At 54.4% G+C, this 20,682-nt stretch overlaps 2 protein-coding genes across 2 annotated transcripts in view; one reads left to right on the forward strand and one right to left on the reverse strand.

Moving 5' to 3' along the window:
* Nucleotides 1–15,650, forward strand: part of CATSPERD (cation channel sperm associated auxiliary subunit delta) — a 62,634-nt gene extending 46,984 nt beyond the window's left edge. Inside the window, exons 17-22 of the mRNA XM_025367511.1 lie at nt 93–145; nt 1,834–1,908; nt 4,688–4,816; nt 7,811–7,988; nt 12,472–12,629; nt 15,294–15,650. Of these exons, the coding sequence (XP_025223296.1) occupies nt 93–145; nt 1,834–1,908; nt 4,688–4,816; nt 7,811–7,988; nt 12,472–12,629; nt 15,294–15,573 (873 nt within the window). The 3' untranslated portion in view covers nt 15,574–15,650. The remainder of the gene's footprint in view (nt 1–92; nt 146–1,833; nt 1,909–4,687; nt 4,817–7,810; nt 7,989–12,471; nt 12,630–15,293) is intronic.
* A 3,126-nt stretch (nt 15,651–18,776) lies between these two features.
* Nucleotides 18,777–20,572, reverse strand: PRR22 (proline rich 22). Its single transcript, XM_025367515.1, has 3 exons — nt 20,345–20,572; nt 20,191–20,253; nt 18,777–19,870 (listed from the first exon to the last, which is right to left on the reverse strand). The coding sequence occupies exons 1-3, from the start codon at nt 20,472–20,474 to the stop codon at nt 18,795–18,797; spliced, it is 1,269 nt and encodes a 422-aa protein (XP_025223300.1). The 5' UTR covers nt 20,475–20,572; the 3' UTR covers nt 18,777–18,794.
* Between the last annotated feature and the right edge of the window lie 110 nt (nt 20,573–20,682).

The raw sequence follows: 20,682 nt of genomic DNA on the forward strand, positions 1-20,682 counted from the left end.
AACCGTTCCCACGGGAGTGTGTCCCTGTATAGGATTCACTGCGTCTGGGTGACCCTCACTGACCTGGGTCCACATTTCTGTCTCCTCTGCAGTCGACACTGATTTCAGTTGGCTGTGATCTGGATAAAAAGATCATCATCCAGAAGTAAGTATGCTGAGGCCGGGTGCCGTGTCTCACGGCTGTGATCCCAGCACTTTGGGAGGCCAAGGTGGGCAGATCACTTGAGGTCAGGAGTTCAAGACCAGCCTGGCCAACATGGCGAAACCCCATCTCTACTGAAAAAAAAAAAAAAAATTATGCGTGGTGGCAGGCCTGCAATCTCACCTACTTGGGAGGCTGAGGCTGGAGGATCACTTGAACCTGGGAGGTGGAGGCTGCAGTGAGCTGAGATTGAGCCACTGCACTCTGCACTCCAGCCTGAGTAACACAGTAAGACTCTTGTCTCGAAAAACAAACAAACAAACAAAAGAAGTAAGTATGTTGCTATTGGAGTGGAGTGGGGAGAGGGGAGGAGGGGAGTTGTTGGGGCACCATTAGCCACATGGTAACAATTGCTGAGGTGGATGACTTTCGATTATTCTGTTTAGTTTTGTATGTATTTACTATTTCCATAATAAAAAGTTAAATGATTCACCCTAATAGGTTAACTTTGTTTCCAGCATATTGGACTCCCTTCTTTCACCTGTTGGTGATATCCACTTTTTTTGTTTTTTTTTTTGAGACCGAGTCTCGCCCTGTCGCCCAGGCTGGAGTACAGTGGCACGATCTCAGCTCACTGCAACCTCTGCCTCCCAGGTTCAAGCAATTCTCCTGCTCAGCCTCCCTAGTAGCTGGGATTACAGGCAGCCGTTAACACACCTGGCTAATTTTTGTATTTTTAGTAGAAACGGGGTTTCACCATGTTGGCCAGGCTGGTCTCAAAGTCCTGACCTCAAGAGATCTGCCCGCCTCAGCCTCCCAAAGTGCTGGGATTACAGGCATGAGCCACCGCGCCTGGCCTAACACAATTTTTAAAATAAATTTTTTTAAAAGCCAGACCACTATCCTGGCTAACATGGTGAAACCCTGTCTCTACTAAAAATACAAAAAACTAGCCGGGCGTGGTGGCGGGCACCTGTAGTCTCAGCTACTTGGGAGGCTGAGGCGGGAGAATGGCGTGAACCCGGGAGGCGGAGCTTGCAGTGAGCCGAGATCACGCCACTGCACTCCAGCCTGGGAGACACAGCGAGACTCCGTCTCAAGAAAAAAAAAAAAAAAAAAAAAAAAAAGCCAGACCAGCTACACCTCTAATGGCAAAGTGCAGAGCCATTTCCTGCCATGCCCCTCCCAGAGTTGGGGTCTCTCGTTTTTTGTTTGTTTGTTTGTTTTCCATATCTGCTCATTTGGCAACTGCTCATGCATTGGACAGAAAGGTGTGCCCTCCCTTTTTAATTTATTTTATTATTTTGTTTTTATTTTTATCAATTTATTTTTGAGACAGAGTCTTGCTCTGTCACCCAGGCTGGAAGTTCAGTGGCGCGATCTCAGCTCACTGCAACCTCCACCGCCCAGGTTCAAGCGATTCTCCTGCCTCAGCCTTCCAAGAAGCTGCGATGAGAGGCACGTGATGCCACGCCTGACTAACTTTTTGTATTTTTTTTAATAGAGACAGGGTTTCTCCATATTGGGCAGGCTGGTCTCAAAACTCCTGACCTCAGGTGATCCGCCTGCCTCAGCCTCCCAAAGTGCTGGGCCTGAGCCACCACGCCCAGCCTCTCCCTTTCTGTCCCATCCATAATGATCTGGTTCCTTGTGAGGTCGCACAATTGCTCAATGTCGTCTTTTGCTTGCAGCACAGTTTCTGCCTGTTCCAAGGGCGTCCTGGATGCCTTGGCCCTGCAAGACAATTATAGCTTCATCATCGACAAGTAAGCCAGTGTCCCCCCCGCCGCAACACCTGAAAACCCAAGGCAACAATCAGGCCTGCAAAAGCCAAGAGCAAATTAGGAATTTTATTTATTTATTCATTCATTCATTCATTCATTCATTCATTTATTTTAAGAGATAGGGTCTGGCCCTGTGGCCCAGGCTGGAGTGCAGCGGGGCGATGATAGCTCACTGCAGCCTCGACCTCCTGGGCTCAACCGATCCTCTTGCCTCAGCTGGCTGGTCCCACATGCTGTCCCACTCAGTGAGTGTGTGCTGCCACGCCCATATGCGAATCTGGGCCTTAGTCAATTTGTGCTGCTTTGAAAGACTACCCCAGGCTGGGTGATTTATAAAGAAAAGAGTTATGGCCAGGTGCGGTGGCTCACGCCTGTAATTCCAGCACTCTGGGAGGCCGAGACGGGCAGATCACTTGAGCTCAGGAGTTCGAGACCAGCCTGGCCAACATAGCAAAACCTCATCTCTACTAAAAATACAAAAATTAGCCAGGCATGGTGGTGGGCGCCTGTAATGCCAGCTACTCGGGAGGCTGAGGCAGAAGAGTTGCTTGAAACCGGGAGGCAGAGGTTGCAGTGAGCAGAGATCGCACCACTGCACTCCAGCCTGGGCGACAGAGGGAGACTCTGTCTCATAAAAAAAAAAAAAAAAAAAAGGAGGGGGGCAGTGGGGAGGAGGCTAGGTGCAGTGGCTCACACCTGTAATCCCAGCATTTTGGGAGGCTGAGGCAGGAGAATTGCTTGAGGCCAGGAGTTTGAGACCAGCCTAGGCAACCTAGAGAAAAAAAAAAAAAAAAGAGTGGGGGGATGGTGGGAGAAGGTGCCAGGTTCTTTTTTTTTTTTTTTTTTTTTTTGAGACGGAGTCTCGCTCTGTAGCCCGGGCTGGAGTGCAGTGGCCGGATCTCAGCTCACTGCAAGCTCCGCCTCCCAGGTTTACGCCATTCTCCTGCCTCAGCCTCCCGAGTAGCTGGGACCACAGGCACCCGCCACCTCGCCCAGCTAGTTTTTTGTATTTTTTAGTAGAGACGGGGTTTCACGGTGTTCGCCAGGATGGTCTCGATCTCCTGACCTCGTGATCCGCCCGTCTCGGCCTCCCAAAGTGCTGGGATTACAGGCTTGAGCCACCGCGCCCGGCCATGTGCCAGGTTCTTAAACAACCAGTTATCATGGAAGCTGAGATGGAAAATCCACTCAGTACCATGAAGATGGCTCTAAGCCATTCATAGCCCTGCCCTTGTGGTCTAAACACCTCTGACTAGGCGCCCCCTCCAACACTGGGGATCCAGTTTGAGCAGGAGCTTTTGGAAGTGACAAATATTCGATCATATCAAGGCCCCTCATTGCACCCAGCATGGGGGAGCTCCTTACCACGCGAGTGCACACTTCTGTGTGATTTGTAACACCTGACCCCTCAAATGCAAGTCAAAAGTCAGTTACCCATTTAGAGCTAAGGCCTAAACTGGTGCTTCTGGGCTGCTAAGGGGCAGTGACTTTGGAACCTGCGGAGGACACAGAGGGGAGTGTCATCTTAGTCTATGTGGGCTGTATTGCAAAATACTTTAAACTGGGTGATTTGTTAGTTGGTGCAAAGGTAATTATGGTTTTGGCTGGGCGCGGTGGCTCATGCCTGTAATCCTAGCACTTTGGGAGGCTGAGACGGGCAGATCACTTGAGGTCAGGAGTTTGAGAGCAGTCTGGCCAACGTGGTGAAACCCCGCCTCTACTAAAAATACAAAAATTAGGCAGGTGTCGTGGCACATGCCTGTAGTCGCAGCTACTCGGGAGGCTGAGGTGGGAGAATTGCTTCAACTCGGGAGGCGGAGGTTTCAGTGAGCCGAGATCACGCCACTGTCCTCCAGCCTGGGCAACAGAGTGAGACTCTGTCTCACAAAAAAAAAAAAAAAAAAAAGTAATTACGTTTTTTGCCGTTGAAAGTAATGGCAAACACTGGCTAGGTGCAGTGGCTCACACCTGTAATCCCTGCACTTTGGGAGACTGAGGCAGGTGGATCACCTGAAGTCAGGAGTTCAAGACCAGCCTGGCCAACATGATGAAACTCCGTCTCTACTAAAAATACAAAAAATTAGCCGGGCATGGAGGCAGGCACCTGTAATCGCAGCTTCTCAGGAGGCTGAGACAGGAGAATCGCTTAAACCCGGGAGGCAGAGGTTGCAGTGAGCTGAGATCATGCCACTGTGCTCCAGCCTGAGCAACAAGAATGAAACTCCATCTCAAAAAAAAAAAAAAGGAAAAAAAAAAAAAAAAAGAAAAAAACCTCGATTACTTTTGCACTGATCTAATTTAAGAAGCAGAAATTTTGCTGGGCTTGGTGGCTTACACGTGTAATCCCAGCACTTTGGAAGGCTGAGGTGAGAGAATCACTTGAGGCCAGGGGTTTGAGACCGGCCTGGGCAACACAGCAAGACCTCATCTATACAAAAATTTAAAATATTAACCATGTGTGGTGGCGTGTGCCTGTAATCCCAGCCATTTGGGAGGCTGAGGTGGGAGGACTGCTTGGGCCCAGGAGGTGGAGGCTGCAGTGAGTCATGATTGCATTACTGTGCTCCAGCCAAAAAATTAACTAGAATGGGAAGTTTCAGCATCTTCTGGTCCACGGCTCTCATTCGCCCACCTCAGATGCCCCCTCCACCCACTCTCATGGACGATCCCCATTTGCATACAAGAAACTGCGGCTGTGAAGGGTTTGCAGACTGAGCAAGAACTCACAGATTCCCCATCTCTGCTTCTTGGTGTCTTGAAGGGAATTCTACGACCCCGGCTTCCAGGGGCGGCAGTCCTCCAAGGACCTGCACGTGTTTTACTCCTACCAGCAGCTGGGCTGTCCTCTCCTCGTCTACTATGATACCCCATGGAAGCCCGTGGTGGAGCTGTAAGACCCCAGGGGGGTGCTGCAGGGTGGTGACGGTGGCAGGGCCTCATGCTCCCTGGCCCTGGGTAAGGCTCCCCTCTATCCCTCAAAATGATTGATGGTGGTCACTGTTTCCCACCGTTCTCCTGCCCCAACCCCACTGGCCCCCAGGGCCCTCTCCTTGGAACACCTTTTCTTTTTTTGAGACAGGGTCTTGCTCTGTTGCCTAGGCTGGAGTGCAGTGGCATGATCTCAGCTCACTGCAGCCTCTGTCCCCTGGGCTCAAGCGATCCTCCCACCTCAGCCTCCCGGGTAGCTGGGACCACAGGTACCCACCACCACACCCAGCTAATTAGCAGAGATGGAGTTTCACCATCACCATGTTGATCAGGCTGGTCTTGAACTCCTGACCTCAGATGATCTGCCCGCCTTGGCCTCCCAAAGTGTTGGGATTACAGGCGTGAGCCACTGCGCCCGGCCGATGGTCTTTTCTTTATGCCTATGCACTCCTGCTGTCTTCCTGTTCTTTTTTTTTTTTCTGCTCTGTCACCCAGGCTAGAGTGCAATGGCATGATCTCGGCTTACTGCAACCTCCGCCTCCTGGGTTCAAGTGATTATCCTGCCTCAGCCTCCCAAGTAGCTGGGATGACAGGCGCATGCCACCACGACTGGCTAATTTTTGTGTTTTTAGTAGAGACAGGGTTTCACCATGTTGGTCAGGCTGGTCTCGAATCCCTGACCTTGTGATCCACCTGCCTTGGCTTCCCAAAGTGCTGGGATTACAGGCGTGAGCCACTGCGCCCGGCCATCTTCCTGTTCTTATAAGGACACCAGTCGTATCAGATCAGGGTCCACCCTACACCCTATGACCTCATATAGCTTTTCTTTTTCTCCTTTTCTTTTCTCTTCTTTTCTTCCTTCCTTCCCTCTTTTCTCCCTCCCTTCCTTCCTTCCTTCCCTCTTTTCTCCCTCCCTCCCTTCCTTCCTTCCTTCCCTCTTTCCTCCCTTCTTTCCTTCCTTTTCTCTCTCTCTCCTCTCTTTCTTTCTCTCTCTCTTTCCTTTTTTCTTTTTTTTTTGTGTTGAGGTCCTGCTCTGTTGCCCAGGCTGGAGTGCAGTGGCATGAACACAGTTCACTGCAGCCTCAACCTCCCAGGCTCAAGCGGTCCTCCTGCCTCAGCCTCCCAAGTAGCAGGGACTGCAGGCACACACCGCCATGCCCGGTTAATTTTTTAATGTTTTGTAGAAAGGGGGGGTCTCCCTGTGTTGCCCAGGCTAGTCTAAAACTCCTGGGCTCTGGAGATCCTCCTGCCTTGGCCTCCCAAAGCGCTGAGATTACAGGTAAGAGACACCACACCCAACCTGTTCCTCTTCTTCTGAGGACCCAGTGCTATCAGATCATCCTTTACCTTATCACTTCACATAACCTTCATTACCATTCCAAAGGCCCCCATCTCCAAATATAATCACATGGGTGGGGGTTGTGGCTCCCATATAGGAATTTGGGAGGAGCACAGCTCAGTCCATAACACTCCCATTGCCCCATCCGTGGGTCCTGCTGTCTTCATCTTTTTTTTTTTTTTTTTTTTTTTTTTTTTTTGAGACGGAGTCTTGCTCTGTGGCCCAGGCTAGAGTGCAATGGCACAATCTCGGCTCACTGCAAGCTCCGCCTCTCGGGTTCACGCCATTCTCCTGCCTCAGCCTCCCGAGTAGCTGGGACTACAGGTGCCCGACACCACGCCCAGCTAAGTTTTTGTATTTTTAGTAGAGACGAGGTTTCACCGTGTTAGCCAGGATGGTCTCAATCTCCTGACCTCGTGATCCACCCGCCTCGGCCTCCCAAAGTGCTGGGATTACAGGTGTGAGCCACTGCGCCCGGCCTTTTTTTTTTTTTTTTTTTTGAGGGGGAGTCTCACTCTGTCGCCCAGGCTGTAGTGTAGTGGCGTGATTTTGACTCACTGCAGCCTCCGTCTCCCAGGTTCAAGTGATTCTCATGCCTCAGCCCCTGGGTAGCTGGGATAACAGGTGCCTGCCACCACACCCAGCTAATTTTTGTATTTTTGGTAGAGATGGGGTTTCACTGTGTTGGTCAGGCTGGTCTCAAACTCCTGACCTTGGGTGATCTACCCACCTTGGCCTCCCCGAGTGCTGGGATTACAGGCGTGAGCCACCGCGCCCGGCCCTGTCTTCCTTCATCTTATTCTCCCTGCCCACTCTTGCTGGGTATAAATGTCTGCATTTACCTGCTCATGTGGGTGGCTCTGCCCCTACCTGGGGGTGATAACTACAGCCAACCTGACGCTGCTGTAACCTCACACCAGTACTGCCCAGTAGAACATTTTGCCATGGAAATGCTCCACAATTTGTTCCTTCCAATCCGGCAGCCATGAACTATATGTGGCTACCGAGTACTCGACATGTGGTCAGCATGCCCAAGAACTAGACTGAAGATTGTGTGAATGTATGTGTTTTTTGAGACAGAGTCTTGCTCTGCCGCCCAGGCTGGAGTGCAGTGGTGCGATCTCGGCTCACTGCAACCTCCACCTCCTTGGCTCAAGCGATTCTCCTGCGTCAGCCTCCCGAGTATCTGGGATTATAGGCGCGCACCACTGTGCCAGGCTAATTTTTGTATTTTCAGTAGAGACGGGGTTTTGCCATGTTGCCCAGGCTGGTCTTGAACTCTTGAGCTCAGGGCATCCGCCTGCCTTGGCCTCCCAAAGTGCTGGGATTACAGGCGTGAGCCGCCGCGTCTGCCTCCCAAGCAGACTTTTCTTTCCTCCCTGTTATCAATACTCAGTGCTGGCTGCTACCCATCTCCCCATCCACCCAGCTCTGTCTCCTGGCCTCCCTGCAGCCTACACATGACATCCTCACCTGGGAGCGGCAGGCATCCTTCGCTTTGCTCTCTGTCACCTCCCACCGCCCAAGCGGTTTTGCAGCCATCCAGGTGGCTGTGGCCCAGGTCTTTCTGGGTTGTCCTTGCTCCCCGCGCAGCCCTGCCCCGTGCCTGTGTCCTAGGTGGAAAAAAGACCGTTTCCAGGAGGTCGTCGATGCCGAGTATGTGTTACTGGAGGTGAACGGGCAGTTTTCATACTCCTATTCCCTGACGGCCAAGTCGGCAATGTGCACCTCCCAGCCGCAGAACTGGACCACCATGATAAAGGAATCTGGGGGGCCTTTCTTCTGGAACAGAGAGGTAACAGGACCCTAGGATTGTTTCCAGAAGAATCAGCAGGCCACCAAGGGGTGGGAGAGTGTGTGAGGACACCGTGCAGCCATGGAACTGACTATGGAATGAAAGACTTGGCCGGGCACGGTGACTTACGCCTGTAGTTCCAGCACTCTGGGAGGCCGAGGCGGGTGGATCACGAGGTCAGGAGTTTGAGACCAGCCTGGCCATCATGGCCAAACCCCGTCTCTACTAAAAATGCAAAAGTCAGCCGGGCATAGTGGCGCACACCTGTACTCTCAGCTACTCAGGAGACTGAGGCAGGAGAATCGCTTGAGCCCGGGAGGCAGAGAGTGCAGTGAGCAGAGATCATGACTGCAAAAGACTCAAAGGTCCCTTAGGGGATCTAGCGGGAACTCCAGTTCCTTTTAGGGGTGTACAAGGCCTTTGAGGATTTAAGGAACTGCCCAAAAGACGGGAAATGCAGGCACCAAGGTGTTCGGGGACTTTGCTGATGATGAGAAATGCCTGGGACCATCCCAATGGTTGCTACTGCAGGATGGATGGAATTCCCAGGCTGTCCTACTCAGTGTACATCTGTTTTATTTTTCTTTCTTTTTTTTTTTTTTTCGAGATGGAGTCTCGCTCTGTCGCCCAGGCTGGAGTGCAGTGGCCGGATCCCAGCTCACTGCAAGCTCTGCCTCCTGGGTTTACACTATTCTCCTGCCTCAGCCTCCCGAGTAGCTGAGACTACAGGTGCCCGCCACCTCATCCGTCTAGTTTTTTGTATTTTTTAGTAGAGATGGGGTTTCACCGTGTTAGCCAGGATGGTCTTGATCTCCTGACCTCGTGATCCGCCTGCCTCAGCCTCCCAAAGTGCTGGGATTACAGGCTTGAGCCACCGCGCCCAGCCTTATTTTTATTTCTTATTTTTTTTTTTTTTTGAGATGGAGTCTGACTCTGTCGCCCAGGCTGGAGTGCAGTGGCCGGATCTCAGCTCACTGCAAGCTCTGCCTCCTGGGTTTATGCCATTCTCCTGCCTCAGCCTCCCAAGTAGCTGGGACTACAGGCGCCCACCACCTTGCCCGGCTAGTTTTTTTGTATTTTTTAGTAGAGACGGGGTTTCACCGTGTTCGCCAGGATGGTCTCGATCTCCTGACCTCGTGATCCGCCCGTCTCGGCCTCCCAAAGTGCTGGGATTACAGGCTTGAGCCACCGCGCCCGGCCTTATTTTTATTTCTTTTAGGCAGGGTCTCGCTCTGTCACCCAGGCTGGAGTGCAGTGGCACAATCTCAGCTCACTGAAGACTCAAGGCTCAAGTGATCCTCCCACCTCAGTCTCCCAATTAGCTGGGACTACAGGTGTGCGCCACCATGCCTGGCTAATTTTTGTATCTTTTTTTTTTGTAGAGACAGGGTTTCAGTATGTTACACAGGCTGGCTTTGAACTCCTGGGCTCAAGCGATCCTCCCACCTCGGCTCCCCAGTGCGCTGGATTATAGGCCTGAGCCACCACACTCGGCCTCAGTGTGTCTTTTTTTTTTTTTTTTTTTTTTGAGACAGAGTCTCGCGCTGTTGTCCAGGCTGGAGTGCAGTGGCGCGATCTTGGCTCACTGCAAGCTCCACCTCCCGGGTTCATGCCATTCTCCTGCCTCAGCCTCCTGAGTAGCTGGGACTACAGGCGCCCGCCACCACGCTTGCCTAATTTTTTTGTATTTTTAGTAGAGACGGGGTTTCACCATGTTAGCCAGGATGGCCTCAATCTCCTGACCTCGTGATCTGCCCACCTCGGCCTCCCAAAGTGCTGGGATTACAGGTGTGAGCCACCGCGCCCGGCCCCTCTCAGTGTGTATTTCTATAATGCGAGTTGGTTCATGCATGACTGACAAATGAGAGTGTGATGTCCTGTCCCTACAAGGAAGAGACTGCATCAGTCCACCTGTGTCTTCCTGGGACACGTGTTTTGTATCAGGAATGCAGTACATGCAGCAAAGCCACCAGCAGATGGTGTCATAGCTCTTTTTTTGCATTTGCCTTTTTTTTTTTTTTTTTTTTTTTTTTGAGAAGGAGCCACACTGTGTCCCCCAGACTGTAGTGCAGTGGCGCAATCTCAGCTCACTGTAACCTCCACCTCCCGGGTCCAAGCAATTCTCCTGCCTCAGCCTCCTGAGTAGCTGGACTTGCAAGCACCTGCCACCACGCCTGGCTAGTTTTTGTATTTTTAGTAGAGATGGGGTTTTGCCACGTTGGCCAGGCTGGTCTCGAACTCCTGACCTCGTGATCTGCCCTCCTCGGCTCCCAAAGTGCTGGGATTATAGGCATGAGCCACCGCGCCCGGCTGGCTCTGTTGGTATTTCTATAAGCATTCTTCTTATGGGCTGTCTCATTGCAAATTGCATGAGTGCATTTAAGAGATGGCCCCATCACTTTTTTTTTTTTTTTCCATCAGCTGTGGTGAGTGGGTGCTTTTGTAGAACATGAAGTTTTTCTGGCCAGGCGCAGTAGCTCACGCCTATAATCCCAGCACTTTGGGAGGCCGAGGTGGGCAGATCACTTGAGGACAGGAGTTCAAGACCAGCTTAACATGGCAAAACCCCATCTCTACTAAAAATACAAAAATTACCTGGGTATAGTGGTGCACACCTGTAATCCCAGCTACTGTGGAGCTTGAGGCGGGAGAGTTGCTTGAACCTGGGAGGTGAAGGTTGCAGTCAGCCGAAACTGCACCATTGCACTCCAGCCTGGGTAACAGAGCGAGGCTGTTTCTCAAAAAATAAGTAAATACATAAAAAACAAACAAAGAGTGGCCAGGCACTGTGGCTCACGCCCGTAATCCCAGCATTTTGGAAGGCTGAGGCAGGTGGATCACTTGAGGTCAGGAGTTAGAGCTCAGCCTGGCCAACATGGTGAAAACCCGTCTCTATTAAAAATACAAAAATTAGCTGGGTGCGGTGGCTCACGCCTGTAATCCCAGCACTTTGGGCGGATCACGAGGTCAGGAGATCGAGACCATCCTGGCTAACACAGTGAAATCCCGTCTCTACTAAAAAATACAAAAACATAAGCCGGGCGTGGTGGCGGGCGCTTGTATTCCCAGCTACTCGGGAGGCTGAGGCAGGAGAATGGTGTGAACCCGAGAGGCGGAGCTTGCAGTGAGCCGAGATCACACCACTGCACTCCAGCCTGGGCAACAGAGCGAGACTCCTTCTCAAAAAAAAAAAAAAAATTAGCAGGCCGTGGTACCACCCGCCGGTAGTCCCAGCTACTTGGAAGGCTGAGGCAGGAGAATTGCTTGAACCTGGGAGGTAGAGGTTGCAGTGAGCCCAGATCATGCCACTGCACTCCACTGTCTGGGGGACAGCGGAAGACAATGTTCCAAAATAAAAAAGTCATTGGCAGCACCTGACTCTCACCCAGGCTGAGTTATTAAGCCTGCAGCCTCCACAGCCAGCACGGCCTGAAAGGAGGCATGTGGCAGACTGCCACGGTTACCACTTGAGATGCTCACTACAAAAGTTACTACTGTTACTACTTGAGACCGTCATTACAAGACTGAATGAAGGGGGAATGAATAAGGGAGAACGAACGTAGAAATGAAAACTTAAGACAAAAGAAACTGTTCTAAGGAAGAGGCATGGGGAAGAAGAGAGCTCCCTGCTTCTAGTGAGCAAAGGCAGCCCCCCAAGCTTCCATAGCCCTTTCTATTTATTGGGTAGAAAGAGCAAAGAGGAGCCGGGTACGGTGGCTCACACCTGTAATCCCAGCACTCTGGGAGGCCGAGGCGGGCGGATCACAAGGTCAGGAGATCGAGATCATCCTGGCTAACACGGTGAAACCCCGTCTCCACTAAAAATACAAAAAAAAATTAGCCGGGCGTGGCGGCGGGCGCCTGTAGTCCCAGCTACTCGGGAGGCTGAGGCAGGAGAACGGCATGAACCCGGGAGGGGGAGCTTGCAGTGAGCCGAGATCGCGCCACTGCACTCCAGCCTGGGCGACAGAGTGAGACTCCATCTCAAAACAAAACAAAACAAAACAAAGAGCAGGGAGGAGGAGGTAACGATTGGTCAGCTGCTTAGCTGATCACAGGTTCATATTATTACTAACAGGCTTCAGATGTACCTAATCACAAGAAACACTTGTGCCTGGATCGTGACTGCCCTCAGCATTTCTTCCAGGCGGCAGACGCACTTTGTCAGTTTGCCAACATTCTGCTTTTATGAGAACAGTGTGCTGTTTACCCATATAGCCTCCAGTGGTATACTGAGATGATCATGACCCTCAATCTTTTGGCCTCCAACAGAGGCAGGTGAGATGGAGGCTGAGCAGCCTCCGTCCAGTCTCTGCTGCAGGGAGCATGAACCTGCCCCCACCATGGGCACTTGGCCCCAGAGTCCCACCCATGCATGCCTAATGAGGACTGGGGTGGGCGCAGGGCCTCGGCGGGGAGGAGGGAGGCTCAGGGCCCCCTCCCCAGCCCCCAGGGCCAGTAGGCACGCCTCTGTCCCCCACAGAACTACGTGAGCTGCCACGACCCCAACAACAATGCCCCTTTGAAGTGGCCAGATGTCCAGTATCAGATCTTGGGCGGCCGGACAGCAAACCAGATCATTTTCAGCCACAACAACGGCTTCTATGTCTTCTACATTTCCATTGTGGATCCGTACTACAGGTGAGCGGGCCCATCTACCCCAACGACGGGGGACGCCTGATGCCCCTGGGGGCAGGTCACCCATGTTTCGGGGGACAAACCTGAATTCCCCCAACGGCCTAGGCTGTCCCCAGGACAAGTGATATTTTAAGTTCTGGGTGACATTTGTTCCTGTGTGAAATAAATACTCATTTCAGAGTCCTGCACTGGGTGCTGGGGGAACAGCAGTGACCGGAGGCCGCACCGCTGCCCTGGCACACCCGAGTCACCCTCTCCTACTCCCCGTGGCTAGGGTGTGCTGATGGCTGCGGGTCAGAGCTGGCTCAAACTGGCTCGCCAGGAGTAGACTCTCAAGTATTCAGGAATCTCCAGCCTGACCAACATGGTGAAACCCCGTCTCTACTAAAAATACAAAAATTAGCCAGGCGGCCGGGCACGGTGGCTCAAGCCTGTAATCCCAGCACTTTGGGAGGCCGAGACGGGCGGATCACAAGGTCAGAGATCGAGACCATCCTGGTGAACCCGGTGAAACCCCGTCTCTACTAAAAAATACAAAAAACTAGCCGGGCGAGGTGGCGGGCGCCTGTAGTCCCAGCTACTCGGGAGGCTGAGGCAGGAGAATGGCGTGAACCCGGGAGGCGGAGCTTGCAGTGAGCTGAGATCCGGCCACTGCACTCCAGCCTGGGTGACAGAGCGAGACCCCGTCTCAAAAAAAAAAAAAAAAAAAAAAAATTAGCCAGGCATGGTGGCAGGTGCCTTTAATCTCAGCTGCTCGGGAGGCTGAGGCAGGAGAATCCTTTGAACCCAGGAGGCAGAGGTAGCAGTGAGCCGAGATTGCACCACTCACTGCCCTCCAGCCTGGGTAACAGAGCGAGACTCTGTCTCAAAAAAAAAAAAAAAAAAAAAAAAAAAAAAAATTCAGGAATCTTCCATGGGTCAATTGCACGTCGGTGGCTTGGAATCAACCACAGTGGAAATATTTACACCTCAGGAATCGGTAGACACTACCCAGGAGGGCTTTCCCCTCTGAGAGCCAGCTGTTAAATATTTAGCACTGACAGGTGCTCAGGAGATTATAAAGCCACATCTAAGCCATGCCATGTGGATCAGCGTGTCCCTTTGGGAGGGGGACACCAGGTGGCATCTTCCTCATATCCTCACCCCTGCTAGAAGTCATTGTCACCCATCACCTGCCCTCTCCAGAAGGATGAAAGTTCACCCCCTGAAAAAAAAAACACGTGGAGGTCCTGCCTTCCCTAGAGGCCCCAGCCTAGGAGGATCAGCTCTGGGGTGGCAGCAGGTGGAAGGCACTGGGTAGGGTGAGGATGTCCACAGGAGAGAGGAGAGAGGTGTGGGACTCTCCCCTGCCACATCTGCTCCCTGCACCACGCGGCCTGCACTGTCCCCCTCCCCGTTGTGGGTTCTGTGATACCCCTGAACCTTTCCTGCCCTGACCTAGCCTCCACTGTTATCCACCACTTCCCCACTGTTGATGGACCATTTAGTTTGCCCCTTCCACCCTCTCTAGCCAGAGTCTGGGCTTTTGGGGAGAATGGGGACCCTCGTGACAGCTGCCAGAGGGCACAGAGAGGATGGCAGACTCAGAACCCATAAAAGTTGGCCGGGCGCAATGGCTCATGCCAGTAATCCCAGCACTTTGGGAGGCCAGGACAGGTGGATTACTTGAAGTCAGGAGTTTGAGCAAGCCTGGCCAACATGGAGAAACTCCGTCTCTACTAAAAATTAGCCAGGTGTGATTGTGGGCGCCTGTAATCCCAGCTACTCAGGAGGCTGAGGCAGGAGAATCGCTTGAACCCGGGAGGCAGAGGTTGTAGTGGGCTGAGATTGCACCACTGCCCTCCAGCCTGGGTAATAGAGCCAGATTCCACCGTCTCAAAAAACAAAACAAAACAAAACCCCATAAAAGTCAAAGTGGGCTGAGTGCAGTGGCTCACACCTGTAATCCCAGCATTTTGGGAGGCGGAGGCAGGTGGATCACTAGAGGTCAGGAGTTTGAGACCAGCCAACAACATGGTGAAACCCCATCTCTACTAAAAACACAAAAATTAGCCAAGCATGGTGGCAGGTGCCTGCAATTCCAGCTACTTGGGAGGCTGAGGCAGGAGAATTGCTTGAATTCAGGAGGCGGAGGTTGCAGTGAGCCGAGATCATGCCACTGCACTCCAGCCTGGGCGACAGAGAGAGACTCAGACTCAAAAAAAAAAAAAAAAAGGCCGGGCGCGGTGGCTCACGCCTGTAATCCCAGCACTTTGGGAGGCCGAGGCGGGCGGATCACAAGGTCAGGAGATCGAGACCATGGTGAAACCCCGTCTCTACTAAAAATACAAAAAAAAAATGAGCCGGGCGCGGTGGCGGGCGCCTGTAGTTCCAGCTACTCGGGAGGCTGAGGCAGGAGAATGGCGTGAACCCAGGAGGCGGAGCTTGCAGTGAGCCAGGATCGCGCCACTGCACTCCAGCTTGGGCGACAGAGCGAGACTCCGTCTCAAAAAAAAAAAAAAAAAAAAAAAAAGTCATAGTGGATGGAAACAGAAGTGGGTATACCCGGTCACTGCTGTGGGCCTGGCTTTCCCTCCTGTGGGTCTGAACACCTTTGCCAGAGACAAGGTAAAGTCCCCCAAAGGCAATGCCCAATGGCCTCTCCCTGTATCCCCCATCCCCCTGCAGCTACTGTCAATTGGAGACCGTCTTTAGCATCTACGTGTATGGAGCATTCCCCGTGCAGCTGGTCTCTGCCGGGGTCGTCATGGTACTCCTCATCTCCAGCATCCTGGGGTCCGTGTGGCTGGCCTACATGATCCCCAGGCTGCTACGCACAGCACGTGGCCGCAGGATGACAAGCTTTGTGGCACAGCTGTATGGGAGATGCAAGACGGTCTGCCAGTTCAGGGCCTCGGCCACAGCCAGGACAGGCTCAGAGCCCATGGGACGCCACCGCAGTTCTTAACGGAGGCAGGTCTGACCACTGAGGCCGGTCCACAGGGTCCCGACCCCTTGTCTTCAAATAAAGTATAGTGTAACATAGCAGGAAGTGGTATGTATTCACCATTTTTTCGTTTTTTGTTCTTTCTTTGTTTTTGAAAGGGAGTCTCGCTCTGTCACCCAGGCTGGAGTGCGGTGGCACGATCTCGGCTCACTGCAACCTCCGCCTCCTGGGTTCGCGCCATTTTCCTGCCTCAGCCTCCCAAGTAGCTGGGACTACAAGTCCACGCCAGCACGCCTGGGTAATTTTTTTTTTTTTTTTTACTATTTTTTTTTGGTAGAGATGGGGTTTTGACATATTGCCCGGGCTGGTCTCGAACTCCTGGGCTCAAGCGATCCTCCTGTCTCAGCCTCCCAAAGTGCTGGGACTCTCGGTGAGCCACTGCACCAGGGTCAGCCATCTCATTTTAAGGGAAAATTTGGTCAGTCTCATGACTTCTGATTACTCTTTGGTGTGTGTGTATATATATATGTATATATATTCATTCTGTGATCATTTTAAATTGCCCAACATAGCTACAAGAGGCTGGGGCAGGGGGATCACTTGAGGCCAGGAGTTCAAGATCAGCCTGGACACTGTAACAAGACCCCCATCTCTACAAAAAACATTTTTGAAGACATTAGCTGAGTGTGATAGTGCACTCCTGTAGTCCCAGCTACTCGGGAGGCTGAGGTGGGAGGATCGATTGAGCCCAGGACGTCGAGGCTGCAGTAAGCCATGATCACAGCACTATACTCCAGCCTGGGCGATGGAGTGAGACCCTGTCTCAGACCAAAAAAAAAAAAAAAAAAAGCTGCTACTTGGGTCCTTGCAGACATCCACTGTGTGACTCTCACTCCACATTAATCTTCAAGAAAAGTGATCCCAGGTCCTTGCCCCACTTCCTCATCAGCCAAGACCTCCCCTACACTTGGGACACCTGGTTTTAGTTTCAGAGATACCCCAGTGAGGCTTCGGGGAGAAGGAGCTGGAAGGCAGCTGAGAAAAGTGGGCTTGGGGCCAGGTGCAGTGGTTCACGCCTGTCATCCCAGCACTTTGGGAGGCTGAGGCAGGCAGATCCCTTGAGGTTAGAAGATCGAGACCAGCCTGACCAACATGGTGAAATCCCATCTCTACTAAAAATACAGCTAAAAACAGCTACTCGGGAGGCTGAGGCAGGAGTCACTTGAACTCGGGAGGCGGAGGTTACAGTGAGCCAAGATCGTGCCATTGCACTCCAGCGTGGACAAGAGTAAAACTCTGTCTCAAAAAAACAAAGTGGGTTTGGAGTCTCTCCCAGCCTGTGTCCCAAGGGGGAAACAGGGATGAATGGGGATCACTGCAGATGCCAGGAGGGCACATGGCACAGTCCCTGGGACAGTGAGACCCTGCCTTGACAGCCGCAGCTGCACAGCCCCAAGACACTATCCTGAGTTGTTTTTGTTTTTTGAGATGGAGTCTTGCTCTGTCACCCAGGGTGGAGCAGTGGCACCATCTCGGCTCACTGCAACCTTTGCCTCCCCGGCTCAAGCAATTCTCGTGCCACAGTCTCCTGAGTAGCTGGGATTACAGGTGCCCACCACCATACCCAGGTAATTTTTGTATTTTCTTTTCTTTTCTTTTTTTTTTGAGACGGAATCTCACTCTGTCGCCCAGGCTGGAGTGCAGTCTCACGCTCTCGGCTCACTGCAACCTCTGCCTCCCAGGTTCACGCTGTTCTCCTGCCTCAGCCTCCCGAATAGCTAGGACTACAGGCACCCGCCACCACGCCCGGCTAATTTTTTTGTGTTTTTAGTAGAGATAGGGTTTCACCGTGTTCACCAGGATGGTCTCGATCTCCTGACCTTGTGATCCTCCTGCCTCGGCCTCCCAAAGTACTGGGATTACAGATGTGAGCCACCGCGCCCGGCCAATTTTTGTATTTTCAGTAGAGACGGGGTTTCATCATTTTGGCCACGCTGGTCTCGAACTCCTGACCTCAAGTGATCTGCCCGCCTCGGCTTCCCAAAGTGCTGAGATTACAGGCGTTTGCCACTGCACCTGGCCTCCTCCTGAGTTTTTGAATAAGGGTTTCTGGGAGAGTAGCTCCAGAGAGCAGGAGGCCCAGTGCCCTGCACAGAGCGGGGACCATGGTCTCTGCTCTGCCTCCAAACACCTACCAGCCTCCTGGACTCTAGGTGAGCCTCCCAGGGTCTCCCCCAGCAGACTCCGGAGGCCCAGGAGATCCAGCCCATAGCCTGGGGAAGGGGTAGGCTGAAGGTTCCCATCCCAGAGGGGTGTCCTCATCCCAGGAGGTGCTGGACGGCACTCGGCCTCCTGTTTCCTTACGTGTCCCTAGGGCAACGGGGTCAGCCTCTCCCAGGACCACCACGAACGTTTCAGGCGAGGAGGGTACAGGTGGCCACTGCCTGGACCCGCAAGAGGGCTCTCGAGACCCTGATGTGGGTGAGCGGTGACAGGAACCAGCTCCCGGAGGTGGTTCTTCCGAGGCTGGGCCCATCCCGTTTTGTAACCAGTAGCGGGGCTATCCCTGCCACCCTGGACCCAAAAGTGTGGCCCGCTGGGGCCCCTGACCCTCTCCTGGGCTCCAGGTGCTGTCTCCTGTCTCCATCTCGGGTGCACATGCCAGGTCCCCTGGGTGCTGTGTGCTCCCCACTCCTTCACGCGTGGGCAGTCTCCCCATCCCTGCCCCAGCCCCCACCCTCACACCATCAGGTCAAGCCCCTGCACCCACCTGTCTGTCTGAACAAGAGCGTGGCCCTTCCCGCCCTCCCTGCAGTGACTGTGGCTTCCTGGGGACAGGAGGCGGCTGGGTGGAGATCTGGAGGCTGCTCCTCAAGCCCTGCCCTGATAGCTGTGTGTCTCCGGGGAAGTTCCTGCCCCTCTCTGGGCAGCCTTGCTTTTCCCCACCAAAGGGGTGAAAATCCTTAGAACGTGTCGAGTCTGGAGGTCAGCTACCCCATGCCCCAGGAGGCCCCTGCCTCTGCCAGTGGAGTCTGATCTTCCAGGGCTGGGACTCAAGGGGTTTAGGGTGTCCTGTCATTCCGGGGTTCCCCTGCTAAGCTCTGGAGGCCTCACTGTGAGGCCAGAGGCACTGCCTTGCCAGTCCGCGGGATGACAGGGTGAGGGGCCAGGTGTGCACCTCCAGCCCCTTCCCCATCCCCAAGGCCACCACGTGGACATGGAGCTGAAAGGTCAAATGTGCTTTAATGGGGGGTGGCTCCCAGGTCCTGCCTGGGCCCCGGGGAAGTGGCGCTGGCTGGGCCTGCCGGCTGCTTGGCCTTCCCTCCCAGCTTTCCCTTCTTGGCCGTCGAGGCCTTTCTCTTGCCGGGCAGACTGGGGGCTGGGGTGTTGGCGGCAGGGGGCCCCGGGTGGGGCGGCTGCTCCTCATCAAGCGCCTTGAAGTTGAAGAAGTAGTCGACGTTGGACACGGTGTCCAGGATCTCAGGCACGCTGTAGTCGAAGGACAGCAGCTCCTCGGGCAGGCGCAGCGACCGGATGTCATCGGCTGGGTTCCCACCACTGCTGTCAGGCAGGGCCGGCCCGGGGACCTCGCACAGGGCACCCTCGGGCTCAGTGGCGCCTGGCAGGCAGTCGAAGAGCTTCATGGCGTCCTCCAGCAGAACCTTGTCAGGCAGTGCCAAAGCTCTGGCCGTCTCGGGGGCCTTGGCCTCGCCTGCCCCCAGCAGGGCCCCCTCCTTGGCCTCAGCCACCTTGAGCTCGCTGAGGCCTGGTGGGTACAGGGGCACCCCAGGTCGGGCCCCGCTGCCCTGTAGCTCCTTGGCGGGGAAGGCCAGGGGTTCGGGCCCAGGGAAGTGGCCAAGGTGGCCCTGGAGGTGGCTGTAGGCGTCCGGGGGCAGTGTGGGCTCTGCAGGCAGCGTGATGAGTACAGGGGGTGGCTTGTTCTCCTTAGGAGGTGGAGGGGGTGGTGGGGCCGGGCCTTCCTCGAGTGGCGGTAGGGGCAGCTCCATGAAGGCGGCAGGTCCCGCGTCCCCCACAAAGCCCAGAGCCTCTGGCCCGGGGCCCTCAGGCGGGAAGTAGGGCAGGAGGAACTGGGGCCCCCCCGGTGCCGGTTGGTAGTGGGGGTATGGGGGCAGCCCCGGGGCCTTGAGGTAGGGCTGCGGCTCCAGGAGGTAGCTGCCGGGGGCAGAGGGGCCCCCCACTGGCCCCCCGCTGCTTGCCGCCAGCTTGTACAGGGCCGACTGGCCCAGGTCAGGGGTGGTCCACTCAATCCGATAGATGCGGGGGTCGAAGAGGCACCCGCATGGGGCCATCTGGAAACCTGTGGGCGGCAGGCAGGTGGCCTGAGAGCAGCCGCTGCCTGATGGGCCCAGCTCAAGCCTGGGGGCCTGTCTGGGGGATGCCACGAGAACCTTGCCATTGGGGGGCCCCTTTGGGGGACGACATAGGTATTGCTTTGGGGCCCTGGCTGGGTGATGGATAACACAGAGCTCGTCTTTGGGGCTCATCTGGGGGACCTGTGTGAAGCAGGGGAGCAGAGGCCATGCCTTCAGGCCCCCACCTAGGGACAGGGCAGGGGCAAGATGGGCCTGCACTCAAACCCACTCCCAGCCTCATCAAGGGTTCAGGGGAGGCCGGTACCTGCTGGAGGGGCCGGAAACACCTCTTTCTCTGGGTCTGGGGGATGGTAGAGGTTCAAGGAGCCTGTGGACAAAGGTGCCCGGGTGGGTGGGGCCCTTAGGCGGGTGGGCCCCTGAGCCCTCCCTAACAGGTGCCCCTGCCCACCCGATCGTACCCACAGCGGGAGGCGGCTCGGTGCAGGTGGGAGCGGGCTGGCTGCCCAGTGCCTCGGCCCCCTCCAGACTCTGGGGGCTGAGACCTTCCTGGGGAGCTGCAGGGGCATAGAAGGGTTTGGGGTGCTGCATGGGGCGATGGGGGGCCCAGCCCAGACAGGCCAGGAGGGCGGCAGGAGGAGCACGGGCGGCCCAACCAGAGAAGAGGCTGAGAGCTCGGCGGGGTTCTGTTTGCCCGGTTACTCGGGGCAGCGGGTTCCAGCCTGCAGCCCGCCCACTGGTTGGGGTTCTGGGTGTCAGGGGTGGGCAGGGGCAGACGGCGGCAGAGACGGTCATCACC

Source organism: Theropithecus gelada, chromosome 19 (genome assembly GCF_003255815.1).
Source record: "Theropithecus gelada isolate Dixy chromosome 19, Tgel_1.0, whole genome shotgun sequence".
NCBI lineage: Eukaryota > Metazoa > Chordata > Mammalia > Primates > Cercopithecidae > Theropithecus > Theropithecus gelada.

Coding starts and splice junctions, on each gene's coding strand:
- PRR22 (XM_025367515.1), bottom strand. CDS start 20,474: ATGCAGCACCCCAAACCCTTCTATGCCCCTGCAGCTCCCCAGGAAGGT. Junction 20,254..20,344: donor CGAGCCGCCTCCCGCTGTGG/GTACGATCGGGT, acceptor CTTTGTCCACAG/GCTCCTTGAACCTCTACCAT. Junction 19,871..20,190: donor GTTTCCGGCCCCTCCAGCAG/GTACCGGCCTCC, acceptor TGCCGCCCACAG/GTTTCCAGATGGCCCCATGC.